Source organism: Ranitomeya variabilis, chromosome 6 (assembly GCF_051348905.1).
Source record: "Ranitomeya variabilis isolate aRanVar5 chromosome 6, aRanVar5.hap1, whole genome shotgun sequence".
NCBI lineage: Eukaryota > Metazoa > Chordata > Amphibia > Anura > Dendrobatidae > Ranitomeya > Ranitomeya variabilis.
Genome location: NC_135237.1, coordinates 180,865,780 through 180,890,603, shown reverse-complemented (window position 1 = coordinate 180,890,603; position 24,824 = coordinate 180,865,780). Strand labels below are relative to the sequence as shown.

General features: G+C 41.3%; 1 protein-coding gene across 4 annotated transcripts in view; it reads left to right on the top strand.

Moving 5' to 3' along the window:
- The window catches only part of BBS9 (Bardet-Biedl syndrome 9), a 594,435-nt gene that overhangs the window by 334,368 nt on the left and 235,243 nt on the right, over positions 1–24,824 (top strand). For all 4 annotated transcript variants that reach the window (XM_077269285.1, XM_077269283.1, XM_077269284.1 and 1 more), the window contains one exon: positions 8,851–9,003. In XM_077269285.1, coding sequence (XP_077125400.1) covers positions 8,851–9,003 — 153 coding nt within the window. The remainder of the gene's footprint in view (positions 1–8,850; positions 9,004–24,824) is intronic.

Genomic DNA, 24,824 nt, shown 5'->3' with positions numbered 1-24,824 from the left:
ATAGATCTTCGCGGTGCGTATAATCTGGTGCGGATAAAACAGGGTGACGAGTGGAAAACCGCATTTAATACGCCTGAGGGCCATTTTGAGTATTTGGTAATGCCTTTTGGACTCTCCAATGCTCCGTCAGTCTTTCAGTCCTTTATGCACAATATTTTCCGTGAATATCTGGATAAGTTTATGATTGTGTATTTGGATGATATTTTGGTGTTTTCTGATGACTGGGAGTCTCATGTTTTACAGGTCAGGAAGGTGTTTCAGGTTCTGCGGGCCAATTCTCTGTTTGTGAAGGGCTCAAAGTGTCTCTTCGGAGTCCAGAAGATTTCTTTTTTGGGGTACATTTTTTCTCCTTCTACTATTGAGATGGATCCCGTCAAGGTTCAGGCGATTTGTGACTGGACACAACCTACATCTGTTAAGAGCCTTCAGAAGTTCTTGGGGTTTGCTAATTTTTATCGTCGGTTCATTGCTAATTTTTCCAGTATTGTTAAACCTTTGACTGATTTGACTAAAAAGGGTGCTGATGTTGCTGATTGGTCTCCTGCGGCCGTGGAGGCCTTTCAGGAACTTTAGCGCCGGTTTTCTTCTGCTCCTGTGTTGTGTCAACCAGATGTTTCACTTCCTTTTCAGGTTGAGGTTGATGCTTCCGAGATTGGAGCGGGGGCGGTTTTGTCACAGAGAAGTTCTAATGGCTCGGTGATGAAGCCATGTGCATTCTTCTCTAGAAAATTCTCGCCCGCCGAGCGCAATTATGATGTGGGTAATCGGGAGCTTTTGGCCATGAAGTGGGCATTTGAGGAGTGGCGTCATTGGCTTGAGGGTGCTAAACATCGTGTGGTGGTCTTGACTGATCACAAGAATCTCATTTACCTTGAGTCTGCCAGGCGTTTGAATCCTAGACAGGCTCGTTGGTCGTTGTTTTTTTCTCGTTTCAATTTCGTGGTTTCATACCTGCCAGGTTCAAAGAATGTGAAGGCAGATGCTCTTTCCAGGAGTTTTGTGCCTGACTCTCCTGGAGACTCTGGGCCTACTGGTATCCTTAGGGATGGGGTAATATTGTCCGCCGTATCCCCAGACTTGCGACGTGCATTGCAGGAGTTTCAGGTGGATAAACCGGATCGTTGTCCACCAGAAAGACTGTTTGTTCCGGATGATTGGACCAGTAGAGTCATCTCCGAGGTCCATTCTTCTGTGTTGGCTGGTCATCCTGGAATATTTGGTACTAGAGACTTGGTGGCCAGGTTTTTTTGGTGGCCTTCCTTGTCTAGAGATGTGCGTACCTTTGTGCAGTCTTGTGAAGTGTGTGCTCGAGCTAAGCCTTGCTGTTCTCGGGCCAGTGGGTTGTTGTTATCCTTGCCCATCCCGAAGAGGCCTTGGACGCACATTTCCATGGATTTTATTTCTGATCTCCCGGTTTCACAGAAAATGTCCGTTATCTGGGTGGTGTGTGACCGCTTTTCTAAGATGGTTCATTTGGTGCCCTTGCCTAAGTTGCCTTCCTCCTCTGAGTTGGTCCCTTTATTTTTTCAGAACGTGGTTCGTTTGCATGGGATTCCGGAGAATATCGTTTCTGACAGGGGATCCCAGTTTGTGTCTAGATTTTGGCGGACGTTTTGTGCCAAGATGGGCATTGATTTGTCTTTCTCGTCTGCATTCCATCCTCAGACGAATGGCCAGACGGAGCGAACTAATCAGACCTTGGAAACTTATTTGAGGTGTTTTGTTTCTGCTGATCAAGATGACTGGGTTGCTTTTTTACCGCTGGCCGAATTTGCTCTTAATAATCGGGCTAGTTCTGCCACGTTGGTCTCTCCTTTTTTTTGTAATTCGGGGTTTCATCCTCGTTTTTCCTCTGGTCAGGTGGAGTCTTCGGATTGTCCTGGAGTGGACGTGGTGGTGGACAGGCTACATCAGATTTGGAATCAGGTGGTGGACAATTTGAAGTTATCTCAGGAGAAGACTCAGCAGTTTGCTAATCGCCGTCGCCGCGTGGGTCCCCGACTTCTTGTTGGGGATTTGGTGTGGTTGTCTTCTCGTTTTGTCCCTATGAAGGTCTCTTCTCCTAAGTTCAAGCCTCGGTTCATCGGTCCTTATAGGATCTCGGAGATTCTTAACCCTGTATCTTTTCGTTTGGATCTCCCAGCATCGTTTGCTATTCATAATGTGTTCCATCGGTCGTTGTTGCGGAGGTATGAGGTGCCCGTTGTTCCTTCGGTTGAGCCTCCTGCTCCGGTGCTGGTGGAGGGAGAATTGGAGTATGTTGTTGAGAAGATCTTGGATTCTCGTGTTTCCAGACGCAAACTCCAGTATTTGGTTAAGTGGAAGGGTTATGGTCAGGAGGATAATTCCTGGGTGGTCGCCTCCGATGGTCATGCGACTGATTTGGTCCGCGCCTTCCATAGAGCTCACCCTGATCGCCCTGGGGGTTCTCGTGAGGGTTCGGTGACCCCTCCTCAAGGGGGGGGGTACTGTTGTGGATTCTGTTTGTGGGCTCCCTCTGGTGGTTACTGCTGGTACTGGGTGACTTTGGTGGGTTGCGGCCTTTGGTTTCCACCTGTCCATCAGAGGCTGGGTGTTTCCTATTTTACCTGGCCTTTCTGTCATTCCCTTGCCGGCTATCAATGTATTCAGATGTGCTCTGTTTGGTTCCTGCCTACCTGCTCCCAGATCTTTCAGGATAAGCTAAGTGCTGATTTTCAGTTGTTTGGTTTTTTGTCCAGCTTGCTTATTATGTCTCTATGCTAGCTGGTAGCTCTAGTGGACTGAGGTTCTCCCCATGTGCCATGAGTTGGCACATGGGTTCTTGTAATCTCAGGATGGTTTTTTGATTAGGGTTTTTTGCTGACCGCTCAGACCCCTTTTGTATCGTTCTGCTTTCTAGTTTACAGCGGGCCTCAATTTGCTGAACCTATATATATCATCTCTATGCGTGTGCCTTCCTCTCATTTCACCGTCAATACATGTGGGGGGCAACTATACTTTTTGGGGTTCATTCCTCTGGAGGCAAGTGAGGTCTTATTTTCTCTGCAGTACTAGTTAGCTCTTAGGCTGGTGCGTGGCGTCTAGAACCAACGTAGGCACGCTCCCTGGCTATCTCTAGTTGCGTTTGTCAGGTGTAGGGCAGCGGTCAGCCCAGGTTCCATCACCCTAGAGCTCGTCCGATATTTTGTATTACTTTGCTTGTCCCTTGCTATCCCTAGCCATTGGGATTCATGACAGGGACCTAGTGAATGAACTGCAGAGAGCTGGGACCAATGTAACAAGGCCTACCATAAGTAACACACTACGCCACCATGGACTCAGATCCTGCAGTGCCAGACGTGTCCCACTGCTTAAGCCAGTACATGTCCGGGCCCGTCTGAAGTTTGCTAGAGAGCATTTGGATGATCCAGAGGAGTTTTGGGAGAATGTCCTATGGTCTGATGAAACCAAACTGGAACTGTTTGGTAGAAACACAACTTGTCGTGTTTGGAGGAAAAAGAATACTGAGTTGCATCCATCAAACACCATACCTACTGTAAAGCATGGTGGTGGAAACATCATGCTTTGGGGCTGTTTCTCTGCAAAGGGGCCAGGACGACTGATCCGGGTACATGAAAGAATGAATGGGGCCATGTATCGTGAGATTTTGAGTGCAAACCTCCTTCCATCAGCAAGGGCATTGAAGATGAAACGTGGCTGGGTCTTTCAACATGACAATGATCCAAAGCACACCGCCAGGGCAACGAAGGAGTGGCTTCGTAAGAAGCATTTCAAGGTCCTGGAGTGGCCTAGCCAGTCTCCAGATCTCAACCCTATAGAAAACCTTTGGAGGGAGTTGAAAGTCCGTGTTGCCAAGCGAAAAGCCCAAAACATCACTGCTCTAGAGGAGATCTGCATGGAGGAATGGGCCAACATACCAACAACAGTGTGTGGCAACCTTGTGAAGACTTTACAGAAAACGTTTGACCTCTGTCATTGCCAACAAAGGATATATTACAAAGTATTGAGATGAAATTTTGTTTCTGACCAAATACTTATTTTCCACCATAATATGCAAATAAAATGATAAAAAAACAGACAATGTGATTTTCTGGATTTTTTTTTCTCAGTTTGTCTCCCATAGTTGAGGTCTACCTATGATGTAAATTACAGACGCCTCTCATCTTTTTAAGTGGTGGAACTTGCACTATTGCTGAATGACTAAATACTTTTTTGCCCCACTGTAAATGTGCCGCTGCTGTGTACTGTGTAATGGATGTGTCTGACCCTACAGGGACATGGTCTGATCATATCACATCTCCTGGGCAGGGAGGAAGCATACAGACATTACAGCAGGGGATCACAGCTGATTCTTTTTTTACCCTGCTTGTTTTTAACCCCTTAATCCCATATGACTTACTATCCCGTCGAGGTGGGGTGGGCCCGTATGACCACCGACGGGTTAGTACGTCATATGCGATCGGCCGCGCTCACGGGGGAGCCTGACTATGGCAGCTGACATCCGGACCGCCCCTGGCACATTAACCCCCGGAACACTGCGATCAAACATGATCACAGCGTTCCAGCGATACAGGGAAGCATCGCGCAGGGAGGGGGCTCCCTGCGTGCTTCCCTGAGACCCTCGGTACAAGGCGATGTGCTCACCTTGTACCGAGCGCCTCCTCCCTGCAGGCACCGGAAACAAAATGGCCGCGGGGCTACATCCGGGTCCTGCAGGGAGGTGGCTTACCAGTGCATGTCAGATCGCTGATCTGACACAGTGCTCTGCAAAGTGTCAGATCAGCGATCTGACCCTATAACATGATGCCCCCCCCCCCCCCCCGGGGCAATGTTATAAAGTAAAAAAAAAAATTCACATGTGTTCAAAAAAAAAAAAAAAACTAAATAGAAAAATATATACTGTACCCATAAATACATTTCTTTGTCTAAATAATAAAAAAACAATAAAAGTACACATATTTAGTATCGCCGCGTCCGTAACAACCCCACCTATAAAACTGTCCCGCTAGTTAACCCCTTCAGTGAACGCAGTAAAAAAAAAAAAAAGCAAAAAACGCTTTATTATAATACCGCTGAACAGAAAGTGGAATAACACGCGATCAAAAAGACAGATATAAATAACCATGGTACCGCTGAAAATGTCATCTTGTCCCGAAAAAAATGAGCCTCCATACAGCATCATCAGTGAAAATATAAAAAATTTATAGTCCTCAGAATAAAGCGATGAAAAAATAATTATTTTTTCTATAAAATAGTTTTTGTCGTATAAAAGCTCCAAAACATAAAAAAATATATAAATGAGGTATCGTTGTAATCGTACTGACCAGAAGAATAAAACTGCTTTATCAATTTTACAAACGTGGAACGGTATAAACGCCAACTTAAAAAGAAATTCATGAATAGCTGGTTTTTGGTCATTCTGCCTCACAAAAATCGGAATAAAAAGTGATAAAAAAGTCATGTGCCCGAAAATGTTACCAATAAAAACGTCAACTCGTCCCGCAAAAAACAAGACCTCACATGACTCTGTGGACAAAAATCTGGAAAAATTATAGCTCTCAAAATGTGGAGACGCAAAAACTATTTTTTGCAATAAAAAAGCGTCTTTTAGTGTGTGACGGCTGTCAATCATAAAAATCCGGTAAAAAACCCGCTATAAAAGTAAATCAAACCCCACTTCATCACCCCCTTAGTTAGCAAAAAATTAAAAATTAAAAAAATGTATTTATTTTCATTTTCCCATTAGGGTTCGGGCTAGAGTTAGGGGTAGGGTTAGGGCTAGGGTTAGGACTAGGGTTAGGGTTAGGGCTATGGTTAGGGCTATGGTTAGGGCTAGGGTTAGGGCTAGGGTTGGGGCTAGGGTTAAGGTTAGGGTTGGGGCTAGAGTTAGGGTTGGGGCTAGGGTTAGGGTTCAGTTAGAATTGGGGGCTTCCACTGTTTAGGCACATCCAAACGTGACATGGCATCCGATCTCAATTCCAGCCAATTCTGCATTGAAAAAGTAAAACAGTGCTCCTTCCCTTCCGAGCTCTCCCGTGGGCCCAAAAAGGGGTTTACCCCAACATATGGGGTATCAGCGTACTCAGGACAAATTGGACAACAACTTTTGGGGTCCAATTTCTCTTGTTACCCTTGGGAAAATAAAAATTTGGGGGCTAAAAAAACATTTTTGTGGGAAAAAACGATTTTTTATTTTCACGGCTTTGCGTTATAAACTGTAGTGAAATACTTGGGGGTTCAAAGTTCTCACAACACATCTAGATAAGTTCATTGGGGGGTCTAGTTTCCAATATGGGGTCAATTGTGGGGGGTTTCTACTGTTTAGTTACATCAGGGGCTTTGCAAATGCAACGTGATGCCTGCAGACCAGTCCATCTAAGTCTGCATTCCAAATGGCGCTCCTTCCCTTCCGAGCTCTGCCATGCGCCCAAACGGTGGTTCCCCCCCACATATAGGGTATCAGCATACTCAGAACAAATTGGACAACAACTTTTGGGGTCCAATTTCTCCTGTTGCCCTTGGGAAAATACAAAACTGGGGGCTAAAAAATTTCTGTGGAAAAAAATGATTTTTTATTTTCACGGCTCTGCGTTATAAACTGTAGTGAAACACTTGTGGGTTCAAAGCTCTCACAACACATCTAGATAAGTTCCTTAGGGGGTCTACTTTCCAAAATTGTGTCACTTTTGGGAGGTTTCAATGTTTAGGCACATCAGTGGCTCTCCAAATGCAACATGGCGTCCCATCTCAATTCCAGTCAATTTTGCATTGAAAAGTCAAATGGCGCTCCTTCCCTTCCGAGCTCTGCCATGCGCCCAAACAGTGGTTTACCCCCACATATGGGGTATCAGCGTACTCGGGACAAATTGCACAACAACTTTTGGGGTCCAATTTCTTCTCTTACCCTTGGGAAAATATAAAATTGGGGGCAAAAAGATCATTTTTGTGAAAAAATATGATTTTTTATTTTTACGGCTCTGCATTATAAACTTCTGTGAAGCACTTGGTGGGTCAAAGTGCTCACCACACATCTAGATAAGTTCCTTAGGGGGTTTACTTTCCAAGATAGTGTCACTTGTGGGGGGTTTAAATGTTTAGGTACATCAGGGGCTCTCCAAACGCAACATGGCGTCCCATCTCAATTCTAGTCAATTTTGCATTGAAAAGTCAATTAGCGCTCCTTCCCTTCCGAGCTCTGCCATACGCCCAAAAAGTGGTTTACCCCCACATATCGGGTATCGGCGTACTCAGGACAAATTGTACAATAACTTTTGGGGTCCATTTTCTCCTGTTACCCTTGGTAAAATAAGATCAATTAGAGTTGAAGTAAATTTTGTGTGAAAAAAAGTTAAATGTTCATTTTTATTTAAACATTCCAAAAATTCCTGTGAAAAGCCGGAAGGGTTAATAAACTTCTTGAATGTGGTTTTCAGTACCTTGAGGGGTGCAGTTTTCAGAATGGTGTCACACTTGGTTATTTTCTATCATATAGACCCCTCAAAATGACTTCAAATGAGATGTGGTCCCTAAAAAAAATGGTGTTGTAAAAATGAGAAGTTGCTGGTCAACTTTTAACCCTTATAACTCCCTACCAAAAAGAAATGTTGGTTCCAAAATTGTGCTGATGTAAAGTAGACATGTGGGAAATGTTACTTATTAAGTATTTTGTGTGACATATCTCTGTGATTTAAGGGCATAAAAATTCAAAGTTGGAAAATTGTGAAATTTTCCCCAAATTTCTGTTTTTTTCACAAATAAGTCTTATCGAAGAAATGTTACCACTATCATGAAGTACAATATGTCACGAGAAAACGTTGTCAGAATCATCAGGATCCGTTGAAGCGTTCCAGAGTTATAACCTCATAAAGGGACAGTGGTCAGAATTGTAAAAATTGGCCTGGTCATTAACGTGCAAACCACCCTTGGGGCTTAACGGGTTAAACAATGTTTTACTTCAAAGAAAGAATCAGCTGTGATCCCCTGCTGTAATGTCTGTATACTCTTTTGCTTCCTCCCCTGCCCAGGAGCTGTGGTAGGATCAGACCATGTCCCTGTATGGTCAGACACAGCCATTACACAGTACACAGCAGGGGCACATTCATAAGATTTTCTCAGCACAGGAACGTTTTATTTAAACACATCTAATTGTGGAAATTATTTTTATTTCAAGATCTATTGGTTAAAATTAACTTTTGTTCTTGGAAAAACCCCGTCAACTACAGGACCACTAGCCATGGGTCACTTGCAAGACCTGAAAAGGAGGGAGAGATCCGTCCCACTACCTTCCTACAAATCTCTCCAAAAATAAAATCTCATGTCAGGTTTTCCTAAATCTGACTTGGTCAGATAGCTTGACACAGTCCACACTTACTTTTATTTTGTGTTGTACCACAGCTATGGATGTGATTACAATACTTTCTAGGGGATTCAGTATGTTTCCATACAAATCTTGGGGGACACATAACAACCCTCGTATATAATTCCCATCCCTGTCATACAATGGTCTAAATGTTGTTCTCTTTGATTTGGTGGTATGTATTTTTTCCTTGCTCATCTCCGTTCCTTGGATATGCCTCCCTTTTCCCTTTATGTAAATCTTGTCTTGTTAGCCAAGGGGATGTGATCCTCAACTCTTCTCCATAGAAATCTCCTTGAGAACCACACTCCTTTGGCTAACAGATTTATATTAAGGGAAAAGTGAGCCATAATTCAACAACGAAGAGGCACAGGAAGAAAAAAAAAATAACGGCAGATTTGGGAGACAAGTGGCATAAAAAAATGTTTACATATTTATGGTAAGTGACACGTTCTCATCAAAAGGTGGTTATATATATGTAAATATGTATTATCCTTTCTCTTTTTTTCTAGTTACGAATGAATACAGAGAAATATGAAAAGCTGCTATCTGAACGTGCTGTACAATTCCGTGCAATTCAAAAACTTCTGTTGACAAGGTTCAAAGATAAGACACCTGCTCCACTTCAGAATTTAGACACTTTACTGGATGGCACCTACAGACAGGTTAGTTGTACTAACTTCATGTATGGGGTTGAATATTGAGGTTAATGAAGATATTGTGATTGTTATAGATGTCATAGATACACATTTGTCAAAACCTGATGTTGTATCGTTTTCAATTGTAGTTTAGCTATTGCAAAAAGTTTACCAAAGGAATAGCCTGCCATTGGCACCTTCTACTCATCAGGTGTGTCAGATTTACTAAGTGACATGTGCCTCTAAATGAATAAGGAGTGTGTGGCTCCTAAACCAGTGAGAAAATCGCAGGTCTTGATGAAACGTTTGGCACAGTCTATGAAACAATGGATTTTAGAATCTATGTAGTAAAAACACTACAGCAAAGTTGATGTGAAATGTCTTCTGTTAAGATACAAAGTGCACTACTCACAAACAATTAGGGATACTGTATTTGGCTTTTGGGTGAAATTTATGGAAAACGTAAAAAGTTCACGCTAAAGTGATGTTTTATTAATTAAGTTATTCAAGTAGTAGCGGCTTGTCGCTGTACCATTCATAAAGTGTAGGCAGTTCTTTATTGGCTAGACACATCTTCCAACACTGTAACACCACCACCACCACCAAAAGCTTGTCTGCTGACAACAGTGGCTGATGCATAGCGCTCTCCTTGACGTCTCCAACATCATTGGCAGCCAACATTTCTGCTCAGTGTGAATTGACTTTCATCAGTGAACAGCACTGAGTGGTCAGGTACCCTTGCAGATCGTGTGGCACGCAGACCACGCTGATGTAAATTATTTCAAATGCTCTGACGTGACACTTGGGTGCCTCCTGGGTGGAATTTTGTGGCATTCATCATTGGGTTCCACAGGGCATTGTTCACAATGAAGCGGTTATCATTGTAGGATGTGGCCATAGGAAGTCCACTTCTATGCCTTCCTGTGACTCTTCTAGTCTCTGTCTCTCTGTATCTCTGTTGCAACGTGGTGATGATACTCTGTGACACTCTAAGCTCAGTGACCACTTCCATCTGAGAACATCCTGCTTGAAGCCCCGAAATAGTGAGGTACTGTTGATCAATTATTAGGTGTTGTCATGGACTCATGATGTCAAAATGTGAATAGCATGATGAGGAGGACTGAATACCTATTCTATTTGAACCCCAAAATGTATTGGGCGATACGTAGATCAATCACCTGTTGTGACTTTTGCCATTAAGCTCCTTGTTAGAGAACAGCAAGTTGTGCAAAAAGTACTGAAACATTAAACAATTGGATATGTGCTTTCAAAGGTTTAGAGACGGTCATTTTGCATTCACCTGAAAAGGTTAGCGTGCATTTTAGGTTCATCCTGAAATTTTGCCCGAAAGTCAAATATAACTAACTTTTTGTGAGTAGTGTATGATGCAGAAATCCTCCAGCAAATAAATACCCTAAGGGGACAAAGATTCTAGGAATAAAAAGAATTGAGAATTTTTAGGTCTATTAAGACACAAAAGAATGATATAGAATATTTAGGGTACAAATACAAAGCACAAGTTATGTTTCTGTAGTCATTCTTTGTAACTACAGATTTCTGAATCTTGACTGTGCGCAATGAACACACTCTCAGGATTCCCTTTTGTTTCCAGTTTATATGGGTGATCACTTGACTGCGATTATACAAGTTCCATACTTGTGATAATGTACCAACTAGATTTCAATCTACGCGTTTCAATAAAACATTGAGAGTAATGGGTGATAATTTATTTGGCACATGACCACACGTATTCACACTTATTGTCCTGATTTGGCAATATGCAGTTGCATAGCATGGCTGCAGAAATTTCTCTTGAGCAAAGCAAAAAAAAAACCCTTTTTTTTGTTAAAGGAAATCTATATGAAAAATAAATTTTACATTACAAGACTACCAACAAGTAAATTTCTTAACCTCAAGGAAGAATGTAAGCGTTCATATATCATTGGTATCTGAAAACTTGTCCATTATGTCTCATTACTCTCTCCTTTGTTTATAACGAAGAAGAGGTCTCATTATCTCTATGGAAAAGTAATCTGATGCATCTGTCCCTGATGGCATGTGTCCCATGTGTCTACAGTAATTTTAGCTTATTTTCCTAGACTCTGTTCTATAGGTTTGCTGTTTGCCGATATACCATTATGTATCTATAAGAGGAAAGGTAGCGCTATTCACATTAGATAGAAGAAGGGTAATGGACAACCATTGAATAACTCGTCCTTACACTTTTCATGTTGGTTGTTACAGTTGTTAAACCTGAATAAGAAAATAACTCCTCTAGAGATTTAGAGATACAAATTTCAAGTTTTATTATAGGCATAGTACAAAATATAAAGGCAATTAAAAATTGCTGCAGAGTAATCTGATGATATCATGGAAATGTAAATTCTAATGATTATAGATTTCATCAAAATCTGGAAACATTGATATGTCGAAATGCATGGAAAGTTGGTGTCACAATTGACAACATGGCTGTGGAGTCGGTAAGCCAATCCTCCGACTCCTCAATTTCCCTGACTCTCGTCTCTTGACGCTCGACTCTGACCCCACGACTCCGACTCCACAGCACTGCCTCACTACTGAGCATGTACATAAAGTGCAGTACAGATTCATCTCAACTAAAAGCCAAGATCCTTAGATCAGGAACCGGACAGACATTTATAGGACATTTCATAACGTTCCCAAATTCTTTTGAAAACATTTACATCACATACTACATTGAACTACTGTACCAATTTATCATATACTAGCTGTACTACCCGGCTTCGCCCGGGTTAATGACTGCTGTTAGCAAAATAGAATGTGTTAACAAAAATTTATTCTGCACACAAAAACCACAAAACAAATAGATAGAAATGTAATTATTAAAAGGCAAAAACTAAGCTAATAGAAGCATTTCACAACATATATTAGCTTTGTTATACTGAGAATGTCTTTGTTGCCTATATTAACCAATCAGAGCTCAGGTTAATTAACTGTAGCAAAATAGAAGCTGAGCTGTGATTGGTTGCTATTGGCAGCCTGATAAATCCCCAGCCAACAGGAAGCCCTCCCCCCTGGCAGTATATATTAGCTCACACATACACATAATAGACTGGTCATGTGACTGACAGCTGCCGTATTTCCTATATGGTACATTTGTTGCTCTTGTAGTTTGTCTGCTTATTAATCAGATTTTTATTTTTGAAGGACAATACCAGACTTGTGTGTGTTTTAGGGCGAGTTTCATGTGTCAAGTTGTGTGTGTTGAGTTGCGTGTGGCGACATGCATGTAGCGACTTTTGTGAGATGAGTTTTGTGTGGTGACATGCGTGTAGCAACATTTTGTGTGTCGAGTTGCATGTGACAGGTTAGTGTAGCAAGTTGTGGCAGCAAGATTTGTGCATGGCGAGTTTTGCGCGTGGCGAGTTTTATGTGTGGTGCGTTTTGAGTATGTGCAAGTTTTGTGTGAGGCAACTTTTGCATGTGGTGCAACTTTTGTACATGTGGCAATTTTTCTGTGTGTGCAAGTTTTGCATGAGGTGAGTTTTCCATGAGGTGAGTTTTGCACGTGTGGCGAGTTTTGCCTGAGCCTAGTTTTGCATATGGCGAGTTTTGCATGTAGCGAGTTTTGCGCGTTGCGAGTTTTGAGTGGTGACTTTTGTGTTTCGACTTTTATGTGGCGAGGTTGGTGTGTGTGTGTGGTGAAATGTGTGCTGAGGGTCGTATATGTGTTCAAGCACGTGGTAGTGTGTGGCGCATTTTGTGTTTGTGTTCATATCCCCGTGTGTGGTGAGTATCCCATGTCGGGGCCCCACCTTAGCAACTGTACGGTATATACTCTTTGTCGCCATCGCTCTCATTCTTTAAGTCCTCATTGTTCACATCTGGCAGCTGTCAATTTTCCTCCAACACTTTTCCCTTCACTTTTTCCCCATTATGTAGATAGGGGCAAAATTGTTTGGTGAATTGGAACGCGCGGGGTTAAAATTTCACCTCACAACATAGCCTATGACGCTCTCGGGGTCCAGACGTGTGACTGTGCAAAATTTTGTGGCTGTAGCTGCGACGGTGCAGATGCCAATCCCGGACATACACACATACATACATACACACATTCAGCTTTATATATTAGATATACCTGTATGTAATCTCCTGTATATAGTATATACCTGTGTATCATCTCACCTATATATAGTATATATCTGTGTGTCATCTCCTCCTGTATATAGTATATACCTGTATGTCATCTCCTCCTATACATAGCATATACCTGTATGTCATCTCCTCCTGTATATACTATATACCTGTAGGTAATCTGCTCCTGTATATAGTATATACCTGTGTGTCATCTCCTCCTGTATATAGTATATACCTGTATGTCATCTCCTCCTGTATGTAGTATGTACCTGTATGTCATCTCCTCCACTATATAGTATATACCTGTGTGTCATCTCTCCTGTATATAGTATATATCTGTGTTATCTCCTCCTGTATATAGTATATACCTGTGTGTCATCTCCCCTGTAAATAGTATATACCTGTGTGTCATCTCCTCCTGTATGTAGTATATATCTGTATGTCATCTCCTGTATTAGCCCTCGTTCACACGTTATTTGGTCAGTATTTTTACCTCAGTATTTGTAAGCTAAAATGGCAGCCTGATAAATCCCCAGCCAACAGTAAGCCCACCCCCTGGCAGTATATATTAGCTCACACATACACATAATAGACTGGTCATGTGACTGACAGCTGCCGGATTCCTATATGGTACATTTGTTGCTCTTGTAGTTTGTCTGCTTATTAATCAGATTTTTATTTTTGAAGGATAATACCAGACTTTTGTGTGTTTTAGGGCGAGTTTCGTGTGTCAAGTTGTGTGTGTTGAGTTGCGTGTGGCGACATGCATGTAGCGACTTTTGTGAGATGAGATTTGTGTGGCGACATGCGTGTAGCAACTTTTTGTGTGTCGAGTTGCATGTGACAGGTTAGTGTAGCAAGTTGTGTGCAGCAAGTTTTGCGCATGGCGAGTTTTGCACGTGGCGAGTTTTATGTGTGGTGCCTTTTGAGTATGTGCAAGTTTTGTGTGAGGCAACTTTTGCATGTGTTGCAACTTTTGTGCATGTGGCAATTTTTCTGCGTGTGGCAATTTTTCTGCGTGTGCAAGTTTTGCGTGTGGCGAGTTTTCCATGAGGTGAGTTTTGCACGTGTGGCGAGTTTTGCATGTGGAGAGTTTTGCGTGTGGCGAGTTTTGAGCGGCGACTTTTGTGTTTCTACTTTTATGTGGCGAGGTTGGTGTATGTGTGGTGAAATGTGCGCTGAGGGTGGTATATGTGTTCCAGCACGTGGTAGTGTGTGGCGCATTTTGTGTGTGTGTTCATATCCCCGTGGTGGTGTGGTGATTATCCCATGTTGGGGCCCCACCTTAGCAACTGTACAGTATATACTCTTTGGCGCCATCGCTGTCATTCTTTAAGTCCCCCTTGTTCACATCTGGCAGCTGTTAATTTGCCTCCAACACTTTTCCTTTCATTTTTTTCCCCATTATGTAGATAGGGGCAAAATTGTTTGGTGAATTGGAAAGCGCGGGGTTAAAATTTCACCTCACAACATAGCCTATGACGCTCTCGGGGTCCAGACGTGTGACTGTGCAAAATTTTGTGCCTGTAGCTGCGACGCCTCCAACACTTTTCCTTTCACTTTTTCCCCATTATGTAGATAGGGGCAAAATTGTTTGGTGAATTGGAAAGCGCGGGGTTAAAATTTCACCTCACAACATAGCCTATGACGCTCTCGGGGTCCAGACGAGTGACTGTGCAAAATTTTGTGGCTGTAGCTGCGACGGTTCAGATGCCAATCCCGGACATACACACACACACACACACACACACACACACACACACACACACACACACACACACACACACACACACACACACACACACACACACACACACACACACACACACACATACACACATTCAGCTTTATATATTAGATTTTAGGAGTTGAAGTCGGTCAATTTTATGCTGACTACAACTCCACCAAAATGGACACCGACTCCAATTTCATGACTCCACAGCCCTAATTCTCAAGAGGAAATTTATGAATTTGAATCAGTATCATAAAAGAAAGGTGAGGATACAAATCATATAGAAATAGATGTTAGGCCATATAAAGGCACAAGACAAAACCTCCCCGTAATGGGATGAATAAATATGACACTTGAAAAGTCATGATGTTACACACCCAAGTACATATAGTTCATTTTCTATCCAGAGTGAGTGAATATGAATAACCATAAATTCAGTTGTTTGAAAGTTTTTATCAGACACGTTCTTCTGGAAGATATGCCTCACCAGTTCGCATGGAGAAATATATGAAGTCAATCCTTGAAAACATGCAACAAAAAGGTAAAAGTCCCATAAGAAAAAAGTCTATTTGAAATAAAACAAAACAGTGTCTCGCTATAGTGGGTAATGAGTTGTGAAACCTGGTCATACATTTTTCAGTCTTTCTCAGTGTGGCAGATAATCCTTTTTTGGGACCATTCTTTCAAGGAATGATTCTCTGTGGTTTTTGCAGCTGGTATTAAAATGAGCTAGAGGCTGGAGTCATAAAATGCATAGTGTAGTATCAGGCGGGAAAACTTTGAAAAAAGATAAAGCAACCATTCTGACATTGATTTTCAAATTAAGTACAACAGCTTCCTTAGATATAAGATGTGAAGGAACTGAAGTGATAATTCTTCTTGATACAGATAAAGATTCCAATTTCGTGGACTTTGTATGTGAAGCAATAGGTTTTATGTTCATTCATAATACATTCAAATTTTTGGACAGTTGGTTCCTTCAATGTATTGATACAGCAATGGGCACATGGTAGCATGCTAATTTGTTTTTGTCCAGCCTGGAGGACACGTTCATTTTTACCACTAGAGATCCCTATATCAAATTCATTAAGAGCATAGTTAGAATGTGGACATCGTGTTCATCATATGGTCTGGTTCGCAAGAACAATTCCATGCTTTTGTCACATACCTTAATAAGTTCAATGACATGAATATGTTTTTTTCTTCAAATTTTGGGGGTCATGAATTAGATTTCCTGGATGTTAATCTAGTAATTAAGGATGGGAAAATAGTTACAAAAGGTTTCAGAAAGCCTACATCTACAAACTCTCTATTACATTATCAGAGCGTCCATCCCCAACACAAGCATTACCGTTTAGGCAGTTCCTCAGATTGAGGAAAATTAACAGTGATGAAGGACAATATTTGGTGCAAGCAGGGGAATAAAAAAACTAATTTTGTCAGCGTAATTATCCAGAACATGTCCTAGATATGGGTTTTAAAGGGAACCTGTCACCACCCCTGGCGTTTGTAACTAAAAGAGCCACCTTGTGCTGCACTAATGCTGCATTTGACAAGGTGGCTCTTTTAGTTCGGGTCCCTGGCACTGCTGCGATAATCGCTTTTGAAATTTGTCTCTCATACGTGTGAAATTGCCACGGGGGCAGGTCTTTTCCCCCTAATCCAGACGCCTCACAGCCGTCACTTATGGCCTCTGCGTGCCGGACGCCGCCTCCTCTTCCTTCAGTAGCATCCCTGGTGCCTGCGCTGTAAGTTTGAAGGGCAGCGCAACTGCGCATGCCCGAAAAAAAATTAAGAGCACAGGCGCCGGGGACGCTACTGAAGGAAGAAAGACCTGCCCCCGTGGCAATTTCACGGTATGAGGGACAGATTTCAAAAGCGATTATTTCAGCAGTGCCAGGGACCCGAACTAAAAGAGCCACCTTGTCCGAATGCAGCATAAGGGTATGTGCACACGTCAGGATTTTGTGCAGAATTTGTGCAGAATTTTCCTGAGATTTTCCTGAGGAAAATCTGGCACCACTCCCAGGAAATCCTTGTGCGTTTTTTGTGCGTTTTTTGTGCGTTTTTGGTGCGTTTTTTGTGCGTTTTTTAATGCGTTTTTTTGTGCGTTTTTTGTGCGTTTTTTAGAACACATAAAGTTTGTTTAAAAAAAAAAACTCCCATGAGGTCATTTCCTGGTCCAAGCCCTCTTCTCCATTTTGCTTCCTTGTTGGATTCAACATGCCGCACCATCGTCTTACTCCACAACAGAACCGGCTACTGTTGCATACGGCACTGCTTTTGCTGCACCACCACAGCGAGCAGGTAGGATAATGTCATTAGATGTGAACACTTAGTGCAGCACAAGGTGGCTCTTTTAGTTACAAACGCCTGAGGGGGTGACAGGTTCCCTTTAAAAAAGCCAACTCCTTTTCACAAAGCGATTTATTAAAAAGCAATAAAGAATCTGAGAACAAGAAGAGGGATAAGCTATTCTTTTTTTCTTCAATCAGTTCATTTTTCATTGTGAAAAATATCAAGATATATTAATATTTAGTTTCAAAACTAAATAAAACAAACACAGAAATAATAATAAAAAAATATACATCATTACAAACCAAATAAAAAACGGTTCATATTAACATTCATCATTGGTATTATCATTCACTTACTACAATTTACATACATGAATATAAATGAATACCATCTGACTGATTGTGTATTGCATTAAAATACAGAGAATTATTAACATTCTAGAATATCTATGTATGTATGTATATAGCAGCCACATAGTATATAGCACAGGCCATGTAGTATATAGCAGACAAATACTACGTGGCCTGTGCTATATACTATGTGGCTGATATATACGGTACATACATACATATTGTAGAATACCCGATGTGTTAATACAGGCCACGCAATATATAACTGTGGCCACGCAGTACGCAGTATATAACACAGCCCACGCAGTATATAACACAGCCCACGTACTATATAACACAGCCCACGCAGTATATAACAGCCCAAGTACTATATAACACAGCCCACGCAGTATATAGCAGCCACGCAGTATATAACACAGGCAACATAGTGTATAACACAGGACAAACAGTATATAACACTGCCCACGCAGTATATAACACTGGCCACGTAATATATAGCACAGCCCACGCAGTATATAACACTGGCAACGCAGTATATAACACTGGCCACGTAATATATAGCATAGCCCGCGCAGTATATAACACTGGCCATGTAGTATATAGCAGCCACGCGGTATATAACAGCCCACGTAGTATATAGCAGTGTGGGCACCATATCCCTGTTAAAAAAAAAAATATTTAAAATAAAAAATAGTTATATACTCACCCGCCGGGATCCAGCGAAGCTGTGCTAAAATGCGCGTGGCCTCCGCCATCTTCCGTTCCCAGGATGCATTGCGAAATTACCCAGATGAGTAATTTCACAATGCATCTCAGGGAATGGAAGATGGCGGAGGCCGCTCGCGTCTCGATGGACTACGGAAGGTGAGATTAGCAGGTTTTTTGTTTTTTATTATTTTTAACATATCTTTCTACTATTGATGCTGTGTAAGCAGCATCAATAGTAAAAAGTTGGGACACACAGGGTTAATAGCAGCGTTAACGGAGTGCGTTACCCGCGGCATAAAGCGGTCTGTTAACGCTAGCATAAACCCTGTGTGAGAGCTGACTCAGGGGGACTCGGGAGTATGGAACGGGCGCCGGGCACTGACTGGACGGAAGTAGGGAGGGACTAATCGGACTATGCCCGTCGCTGATTGGTCGTGGCAGCCAGGACAGGCAGCTGGCGAGACCAATCAGCGACACGGGGTTTCCGGGACAGACAGACAGACGGAAGTACCCCTTAGACAATTATATAGTAGATAAGACCCATTTTTTTCCAAAAACAAAATCTAACACTTTGGGTATGTGAGTTAGGGACTTGAGATGAGGTAGGAGATTTTACATGTTTCTGACAAGGAGATGCACAGACGGTCTACCGTACTGTTTCTGAGAAAGCTTTCCGATGCAGTCCCTGGAGTAGTTAACCATTGTTCCCATAGCTTGATACATTTTTTGAGGGCATATCTTTTAATATATGTTCCCTTTCCATATATAAGACATTATTTAATTTGGATTTTAATTACCGTATTTTATAGTTGGCAGGGTTTTTTCTATCCAGTGTAGAGCTAATGGTTTTCTAACTTGAAATAACACTTGGGGGATTGCTATAGCTATAGGGGAATCTGAATCCAGCCCCCCTCCAACAGACCAAGTATGCAGATTCTGGGTTCCAACGATATATGGATTCTGAACACAGATTTTATTAAGGCTGCTTTCACACATCAGTTTTTTGCCATCAGTCACAATTCGGCTAATTTTGAAGAAAACGGATCAGGCAAAAGTTGCCGCCGGATCCGTTTTTTTCTCATAGACTTGTATTAGTGACGGATTGTGACGGATGGCCTCACGTTTCATCTGTTTTTCACCAGATCCATCGAAAATAGTTTTATTGGCAGCCGGTGAAAACGGACATAGTAACTTTTTTGTGTCTGTTGAAAAAACGGATAGCGATGGATATCGCCGTCCGTCGTTTGCTAGTATGGAACCCTTTAATGCCGGACCCGTCAAATGACGGAATCCATCTACAGATTTCGTTTTTTTTCACTGAGCATGCTCCGATTTTTTTAGGATTTGATTAGCTGGATCAGCTAGTCGGATCCGTCGTAAAGACGGATCTGTCACATCCGTTTTTCACAATCTGCGACAGATCTGTTGTTTTCAACATTCGACGGATTGTCACTGATGGCAAAAAACTGATGTGTGAAAGCAGCCTAAGTCAACTACCCCTTTCCAATAGTTCTCAATGTTCACACACTCCCACATCATGTGCATTAGGTGAGCGTCTTGGACGCATGTTGTCCACTCTTCCACCAATTTTAAATAGGATACTCGAGGTCTCAACGATTCATCTTTAATTTCAGGTATGGCCCGTTGGACAGACAAATCTGTTCTGCCATATATAAGCATTGGTATCTGTTAGAGCAAGATCAAGACCTAGCAGCCGTAGCGAAAGGAAAACCCTTGGTTACTTACAGAAAATGTGTGAAAGACATCTTAGTCCTAAATCAGTCGGATTCTAACAACTGGTTAAGGGATTTGCAGCCTATAGGGAACTTCAAATATGGAGATGTCCTTTGTAAATTTATACTTGACTTCCAAATTCATTACAATAGGGAATATCACCCATCAAGTCCGACATTTCATCTCATGCAAACTTCGATTTGTTGTATTTATTATTTTCTGCCTCTGCAGATATTTCTATATAAGCAAAACTATAAGGCCACTATATGTACGCTTTAGGGAACACTACAAATCTATTACCTGAGGAAAAGGATCAAGTAGACTATTACAGCATGTCTGTGACACACGTTGGGCAGATCCCAATGTACTGCGTTTTGCAGGCATTAAAAAAGTACATTGGCCTTCATCATAAGTTACTTAAGATGAGAGAGTCAAAATGGATTTTGCGTACCAATGCACAGGCACCTACTGGATTTAATGACAAGTTTGATATGTCAGTGTTTTTATAAGAATTAGTTGTTGGGTTTAAAAAAAAAATGGTGCTGCTTTATTGTGTGTGTCAGTCTGCAAGATTTAATTGCATAGGCGTGTGTCGGAGGGGGTTAGGTATATCAGAAGGGTGTACCCCCATTCCAGGACCAGTAGAAACACAGGAAAGTATGAAAAAATCGTCCCACATATGTGCGCCTTCCCTCACCGCAATCCTGTTTTTCTGAATAAAGACATTGGATTTTAAAGGACCGGTGAGTGGCACTGCTTTTTCTTACTATATACAGGATACAAGATTTATTTAATATCTTATGCAATTTATATTATAAAACCTGGTGAGAGGTCCTCTTATGGGAAATCATGTATGTGTAACATTTATAGTTTCTGGTGACAAATTCTATTTGAAGAAAGTTCACACAACTGAAAAGCATCAAAATGTACTTATTCCTGTTACTGCTGTAAGTCCACACCTGCTCATGTATATTGATGTCCACTTCAGAATGCTCCAGTGCTCTGTTTCCATCAATTTCTGGGTCCTTCTTGAAGTATGTTTGGGGTCATTGTCCTACTGGAAGTACCTGGGACGCAAACCCTGCCTTCTGACACTGGGAACTACATTGCAACCCCAAATCCTTTGGTAGTCTTTTTTATGATGGTAATCTGTTTTAAAAAAAATAGTTAATCAAATCCCCCTTTGTCACTCCCTTAGTTTGATAAAAATTATAAAATATATATTTTTTTAATTTGTTCTATTCTTTGCGGTTAGGGTTGAGGTAAGTGTTAGGGTTGTGTTAGGTTTGGGTTTAGGGTTGGGGTTAGAATTGTGTTAGGGTTGGAGATAGAATTGGAGATTTTTGAAAGGTAAAAAAAAAGAAAAATGATAACGCTTTGATGGCTAGTGGTAAGTGCAAGTGCATCTGGTGTTCGAGTATGCACAGAGTATCGCAGATCCCCGTATGTTTTTTTCGGGTGCCTAACAGCAGCAAAACATGCGGTGCAGGGACTCGAGCATATCACTCAAGAATCTGTGATATTCAGTGCATACCCAAGCACCCAATGCAATCTGGAGTAGCCAGCACTTGTGCTCATCACTAATGACAACAATGTTATCAAATTCTGTGTTGTACCTGTGGGTTCAAAATGCTCACTATACCACTGGATAAAATTCTTGAGTGGTGTGGTTTCCAAAATGGTGTGACTTGTGAAGGGTTTCGTTCCACTGTTTAGGCACATCAGGGGCTCTCCAAACGCAACATGGCATCCGCTAATTATTCCAGCAAATGTTGCATTCAAAAAGTCAAATGGTGCTCCTTCCCTTCCGAGCCCTGCTGCCGTGCGCCCAAACAGTAGATATCCCCCACAAATGGGGTATCAGCGTACTCAGGAGAAATTGCATAACAAACTTAGGGGTCCATTTTCACCTGTTACCCTTGTGAAAATAAAAAAGTTTTGGTCTAAAGTGAATTTTTTGTGAAAAAAAATAAATGTTCATTTTTTCCTTCCACTTTGCTTCAGTTCCTATGAAGCAACTGAAGGGTTAATAAACTTGAATGTGGTTTTGAGCACCTTGAGGGGGGCAGTTTGTAGAATTGTGCCACCTTTGGGTACTTTATGTCATATAGACCCCTCAAAGTAACTTCAAATGTGAAGTGCTCCCTAAAAAAATTATTTTGTAAATTTTGTTTGAAAAATTAGAAATCAAGTTTTAACCCTTATAAGTTCTTAACAAAAAAAATTGTTTCCAAAATTGTGCTGATGTAAAGTAGATACATGTGGAGAATGTTATTTATTAACTATTTTGTGTGATATAACTCTGATTTAAGGGCATAAAAATTAAAAGTTTGAAAATTGCTAAATTTTCAAATATTTTGTCAAGTTAAATTGAAGAAATTTTACCACTACCAATATGTCACGAAAAAACAATCTCAGAATCAGTGGGATCCATTGAAGCGCGCCAGAGTTATAAGCACATAAAGTGACACTGGTCAGAATTGTAATATTTGGCTTGGTCATTAAGGTCAAAATTGGCTCGGTCACTAAGGGGTTAAGCTTCACATTCCTTTATTTTCTAGATTAATAGTGATCTGCTTGGATTAAATCGAGGGTTAGCCATCCCACATGTATTGTTTTGGAAGTACAGTATATATTTTTAGAAAACATTACAGAATTAACACAATTTCTCCTTTAGTAGTGTTAAGTTTCTTTGCCAAAGGATACTGTAGAACAGGGTCATTGAACAAAATTCGGGATTTTGGACTCAAAGAAGAGATGAATCCCATGCGATTTCCTTCTCTTCTCTGTAATGAATCACATCACTGTCGCTCTTATGCTAACCACCTGTTTAATAAATGAAGAACGTGCAAGATTTATACACACCTGCCTGTGCTCTTGTCATCCTAAATCAAAATGAACAGTCAACCACTGAAAGAAATCCCCATGTGTATAGATTTATGTGATCTTCTGAAAACAATATCCAAAAAAGAATAGGCTTTCAGTGTTGAGGGACTGTGATTCAATAGTGGGAATGGTGCGATCGTGAAATCTTTTTATTACAGAGTTGATGGCTCTGAAGTAGTAGTAGGTCAAATTTTCTTTCTCTAGAGCTTCATCCATTCTCACTGTTCACATCAAAAGGATATAACTGTTAACACACTTCCCACGCCAGTGTTTAATAAAAAGATTCAGCGAGCCTAATATAATGCATTCATATTTATTAATCTTCTATTTATCTTTTTTGCCTTTTCAGCATTTTCTTTATTATTTTATTGTTTTTAATATTTTTTTTATTATATTGTCCCTCTTATGTTATACCCAGCTGAGTGCAATAGTTTTCATAGCAATATGTTACTTGGCTTTGGTGATAGAAGAAACACACACAGTTCATCCAAGGTTAGGACTGCATTCGAGCCGCATGTACTTTCATACACAATATTTTTCTCCATTTTTTAAAATAATGTTTATTTCTTTTAAGTTCTGAGTGATACCATATTGCAAATCGTTACATTTAGTTAATCTCAGGCAATCTCTGGAATATGAGAGTGACTCTGGCAGTCAACTAATCGATATAGGGTTAATCTGCTGGTTAATAGCGTCAAAAGGAGCACAGCTGCTGTATTCAAAGTGCATTTATTAACCTGCAGCTTAACTCTATTTCAGCATTATCCAACATGACCGGTTCCTTTTAAAGTGTTTGTCCCACAACATCTTTCCAGACTCTTGGCTTCCTGCTTGCTGGGGGCTATATGTGCCTGGTTTATTGACAGCTTGGGTTCGCACCAGTTACATTATTACTCTCTTGGTCCAAACTGTATACTTTCCGATGCTGCTATATGTAACCGCTGTGCCTCTGCAGCATTGAAGGAGCAGTGTAGCACTGAATCTGGCCTGAATCAGGAGCTAAGATTGTGCTCCAGAGATCTAAGCCAGCTTCATTGTAAGGCCGAGGTCACACTTGCGAGTGTGATGCTTGAAACTCACGCGAGTCTGTGGCATCAATACCTGGCACTGCCGCCTGCACTTGGGACCGGAGTGTGTGGCTGCATAGAAATACAGAGTTGTGCTCATGAAGGCAAAAAACTGAATATTTTTTTCAGTTGTATTCAGAGCTATGTAATTATGATATTGTGTATCTTGAGGGTCTTTGTCCTGTCAAGCTTGTGGCTCATTGCTTCACCATAACTACTGTGTACTAATGTTTGTGATGCCAGGTCTAAAAAGAACACGATCACATGTAGTCCTGGATTATCATCTGGTAGCTCTAAATAGGGCTTCTATGGTTAACTTTGTGCTACCTATCTACTCAGGATTCACTAAAACCCTGGCCTTCACCCATGAATCCCTGTACCGGGAAGTGGACTTATACAGTGGCCCTAGGTTGAGTCCTCGGAGTTGCCTCTAGCTAGTGGAGCAGGCTGGCAGGATTATTCTGGTTGCCAGGTCAGATGCTGGAGGGTTTTTTTTTGTTAACACATCTTTTTCTCTGGTGTGCAGGCAAACATTGGTAGATGATTTACTAATCTTACCTTTTAACACTGCACTCTTAAACTGCTTAATCTTAAATGTGTCAAATTTATCAAAGTGATTCATGTGGCACATTTTTACATTTTCTAGTTTAGGTTTACACTCTAATAATTGTCTTACTTTTCAATTTTGTGTCATCAATTAAATAACACCATGTTTTGGGACAGTTTTGGCACATGGAATGATGATTTATGGCAAATGCCTTTGCCCTCCAGAAACGGCCCCTTTATGGTGCCTATAGCTTAGTAAATCGGCACCATAGTATAACAAACATAAGCTAAACCTTAGGAAGTGAAAATACCAGAAGAAGAGGGTACAAATGACAAACCGCATCAACTTCTAAACCTTCATAAACGTCAGACCACATAGGAGTGGGGAGACAGTTGACTTTATGTTTTGGG